This window comes from Monoraphidium neglectum (genome assembly GCF_000611645.1).
Source record: "Monoraphidium neglectum strain SAG 48.87 unplaced genomic scaffold scaffold03765, whole genome shotgun sequence".
NCBI lineage: Eukaryota > Viridiplantae > Chlorophyta > Chlorophyceae > Sphaeropleales > Selenastraceae > Monoraphidium > Monoraphidium neglectum.
The window spans coordinates 3269-7088 of NW_014009864.1; the positions used below are offsets into that span (position 1 = coordinate 3269).

At 65.8% G+C, this 3820-nt stretch overlaps 1 protein-coding gene across 1 annotated transcript in view; it reads left to right on the forward strand.

Annotated features, from left to right (window-relative positions):
• The window catches only part of MNEG_13342 (hypothetical protein), a gene marked incomplete at both ends in the record, with an annotated part of 5066 nt that extends 1250 nt beyond the window's left edge, over positions 1-3816 (forward strand). Inside the window, 9 exons of the mRNA XM_014038187.1 lie at positions 54-371; positions 719-995; positions 1251-1481; positions 1746-1849; positions 2088-2168; positions 2427-2591; positions 3066-3358; positions 3607-3737; positions 3797-3816. Of these exons, the coding sequence (XP_013893641.1) occupies positions 54-371; positions 719-995; positions 1251-1481; positions 1746-1849; positions 2088-2168; positions 2427-2591; positions 3066-3358; positions 3607-3737; positions 3797-3816 (1620 nt within the window). The remainder of the gene's footprint in view (positions 1-53; positions 372-718; positions 996-1250; positions 1482-1745; positions 1850-2087; positions 2169-2426; positions 2592-3065; positions 3359-3606; positions 3738-3796) is intronic.
• Positions 3817-3820: the final 4 nt, after the last annotated feature.

Below are 3820 nucleotides of genomic sequence, written 5' to 3' on the forward strand. Positions count from 1 at the left end.
AAAATCACCACAATCCGGCGGCGCCCGGCCACCTTCCCCCTTACCCCCTCAAGGGCGCCGTGTACCTGGGCTTTGTGGTGTTCATCTGCGGCTGGGTCTTCCAGACCGTCCAGATCGGCGCGGCGCTGCCCTACTCCCCCCAGTACTACTTCTCTGCCACGAACAAGTACGGCCGCGCCTTCTTCTGGGTCTTCAACCTCTTCCCCTGGAACCCCTTGACCAAGGGCATCACCGACCTGGGGGCCGCGACGGCGTCGGCCTCCAGCCCGGGGCTGCGGTGGTCGCAGCGCTACAGCTACTGCCGCTATGTGCCGCAGGACGAGGACCAGGAGCCCTATGACACGAAGATCGAGTACCGGGACTACGACTGCGTCTACCCCATAGGGCAGGCGCGTTTGGGGGGCGGTGGTGGCGGGGCCGCAGGAGGAGGGAAACGGGCACGTAAATCCGGAGGATCCCGCCCGCCTGCGCTTGGTGTCTGCCGTCGCCGGGGCGCGGCGCCTGACTTTCTCGCACTCTTGAGCGGGAATGTTGGTGATGGCAGGGGTGGGGCGGACGGCGTCAGACTCCGCTGCCACATAATTGCAAGGGCGTGTCTGCCCGGCGCGCTTCGTCAAAGTCGCGTCGGCAGGCGCGCCTGACCTCACATCGTCCCTCCCTCTTGCTCACGCCCCCTTCCCTCTTCCGACCGCCCCCCGCCCCTCGTCCTCCCCCTTAGGCCTATGTCAACATGTTTGTGCAGTGGCTGGCATACCTGGCTCTGGCCATATACCTCAACAACGTACTGCCCAACGAGCTGGGGGCGCGGCGCCCCTGGTACTACCCCGCCCTGCCCTCCTACTGGCGCCCTCGGCCGGCCGCGACCGCCGCCGCGCTGCGGGCCGTGCAGGAGCAGGAGGCGCGGCCGCGGCGCGCGGCGTCCAGCGACGGGGCGGGGGACGAGGAGGTCGCTGAGGAGGAGGAGCGGATGAGGGCGCTGCTGCACGAGCGCATAGGTTGGTGGTCACGATGGGGGACGCTACCCGGCCCTTTGCAGGATGGTTGTGGTTGTCACACACAGCATGCGCGGGCTTCCTTGAACCAGGCTTGCTTGGCCTTACTTGCTGTCCAAGAAGTTTTATTGTCAAGTTTGGCAGTCGAGCAAGCCTGCAGCCTTGCTTCGCCTCAACCTATCCCCCGCACCAGCACCAGCACACCAACATCCACTCAACCCGCACTCGTTGCGATTCCCCCCACCATCCCCCGCGCAGCAAAGGGCGGTGACGCCCCTGACGCCTCGCGCTTTGCTGCTGAGCTGTACGGCCTCAGCAAGGTCTTCCCCGGCGCCCGCACCGGCCGGCTGGCGCTCCTGCCCTGCGCCCCCAAGGGTCCGGACTTTTGGGCAATCAAGGGCAGCTGGTTTGGCATTGAGAAGGGGCAGCTGTTCTGCCTGCTGGGGCCCAACGGGGCCGGGAAGACCACCACCATCAACTGCCTCACGGGTGGGTGGGGGCGCTGTGGCCAGGGGGGGGGCTTCACCTGGGATGCGCGCAGGCCATAGGGGGGGTGAGGGCCCGCTGGTTTGAGAGTCCACATGCACAGCTTGCAGGCTGGGGTATTAAACTGCTTGCCTCAGCCACCTTTGTCCTAGCACGCGCTAGTCTATAATGCCCTGTATGCATGGTGCCGTCGAGAATACTCAGTGTGTACGGGGGCACCCCTTCACACACACACACGCACACAATCGCACGCACGCCCACCCGCAGGCGTGCTGCCGATCACTGGGGGTGACGCCCTGATCTACGGGGAGCCCATCAGCAGCGAGGGCGGGCTGGACCGCGTGAGACCCCTCATGGGCGTGTGCCCCCAGGTGAGCGCGCGCGTTTGCGTGTGCGTGTATGTTTGTGAACGATTGTGTGACTGTGGTCTTTTGGGCTCTTGTGGGCTAGAGAGACTTAAAATTCCTCCTGTGAACAATATGGGTGGCTTGGGCCTGACGTTTAAACAGTGGTAGGCCAAGGTGCCGCCGCCCACCCTTGGACCGCTCCCCACACACACCCGCACACCCACCTTTTCACCTGCCCCCGCCTCTGCGGATCTTCTCGCAGTTTGATGTGCTGTGGGGTGAGCTCAGTGGCGAGGAGCACCTCACCATCTACGGCCACGTCAAGGGGCTGCCCTTCGGCAAGGTGCGCGTCGGTGGGATGGGAGCGCGGCCCGGCGGAGGCGGGTGTTGCAGGCTGCCTCGCTTCTCAATGGCATGGCACGGCAGACGCTACCGGCATATGATTGTCTACTATCACACATATGGCGATGCCATTTCCAGACACTCCAACCGTCCATGCTCTATCTACCTAAAGCGACTCTCTCGCCTCTCAATCGCTGACCACTGACCGTCGCGACTCATCGACACCGCCCGCCGGCCGTGCGCCCCTGCGCCCCCCCAGGTGCGCCGCCAGGCGTCTGAGCTGCTGGAGAAGGTGAAGCTTACGTACGCGCGCGGCATGCGCAGCGGCAGCTACAGCGGCGGCATGAAGCGGCGGCTGAGCGTGGCCATCGCGCTGCTGGGGGACAGCCGCATAGTCTACCTGGACGAGCCCACCACCGGCATGGTGGGCGGCCGGGTTGGATTTGAGGGGGGGGGGTGGTTTCGGGTGTGGTGCTGGCGGGGCGCGCCTCGAGGGGGAGTTGTATGTGGTGGCAGGGTGTGTCTTCTGAGGGGATTCTGGTGCGGTGGCGGGGTGTGATTCCGGAGCGCTTGGGGCTGGTGGCGGGGCATGTTTTGGGGCTCAGCGCGTGCCCTGTTGGCGCGCTGCAACCGTGGCTGAGCGGGGCAGAGGGAGAGGGCGAGGCTCGAGGAGGGACGGTCGTTGTCCGAGCGGCGCACACTGGTCCTGACAGCGTGTGCGAGCATGCCGGCGACCCCGGGTTGTGCACCCCTTTTGGGCGGCCCTCGCCTTTTGCCAAGCTGTGCTCCTGGCAGCACCCCCTGCAGCGCCTTTTGGGAGCCAATTCTGATTCAACAACACCAGACAGGCTTACCTACACATACTCTGCCTTTGTCCAAACAACACCCACCTGTACAGGACCCCATCAGCCGGCGCTACGTGTGGGACATCATCCAGGAGGCCAAGGCCGGCCGCGCCATCGTGCTCACCACGCACTCCATGGAGGAGGCCGACATCCTGGGAGACAGGATCGCCATCATGGCGCGCGGCCGCGTCAGGGCCATCGGCAGCAGCATGCGGCTCAAGCAGAAGTTTGGGGCCGGCTACGTCCTGTCCATAGGGCAGGCCGGCGCGGGGCGGGCGGCAGCGGAGTCGCCGGCGCCGGGGGAGGCGTCAGGCAAGAGGGCGGCCGCCGTCAAGGACTTTGTGAGGTGAGGGGTTTGATGGGGAGCGAGGGTGCTGGTTACCTTGGAGAAGCCCGTGCTGCTGGACGGGGGCCGCCGCGTGAGCAGGGTCGGGGCCAACTCGCACTCGCAGGGGCACCAACAACGGAGGGTGGATCGCGGCACGCCGCGGATCACCACCCCCTCCTGTCCCTCCTGAAAATCCGCCATCCCACACACACACACACACACACACACACACACACAAACACACACAAACACACACCCACACAAAGGGAGGAGCTGGGCCTGGAGCCGTCTGACGAGTCGCGGTCCTACGTGGTGTACCTGGTGCAGCGCTCCCTGGAGGGCCGCCTGGTGGGCTTCCTGCGGCGGCTGGAGGCGCGGCGCGAGGAGCTGGGCGTGGGTGACGTGCAGCTGAGCCTCACCAGCCTGGAGGACGTGTTCCTGGCCATCGCGCGGCAGGTGGGGGGGGAGGGGGTTAAATAC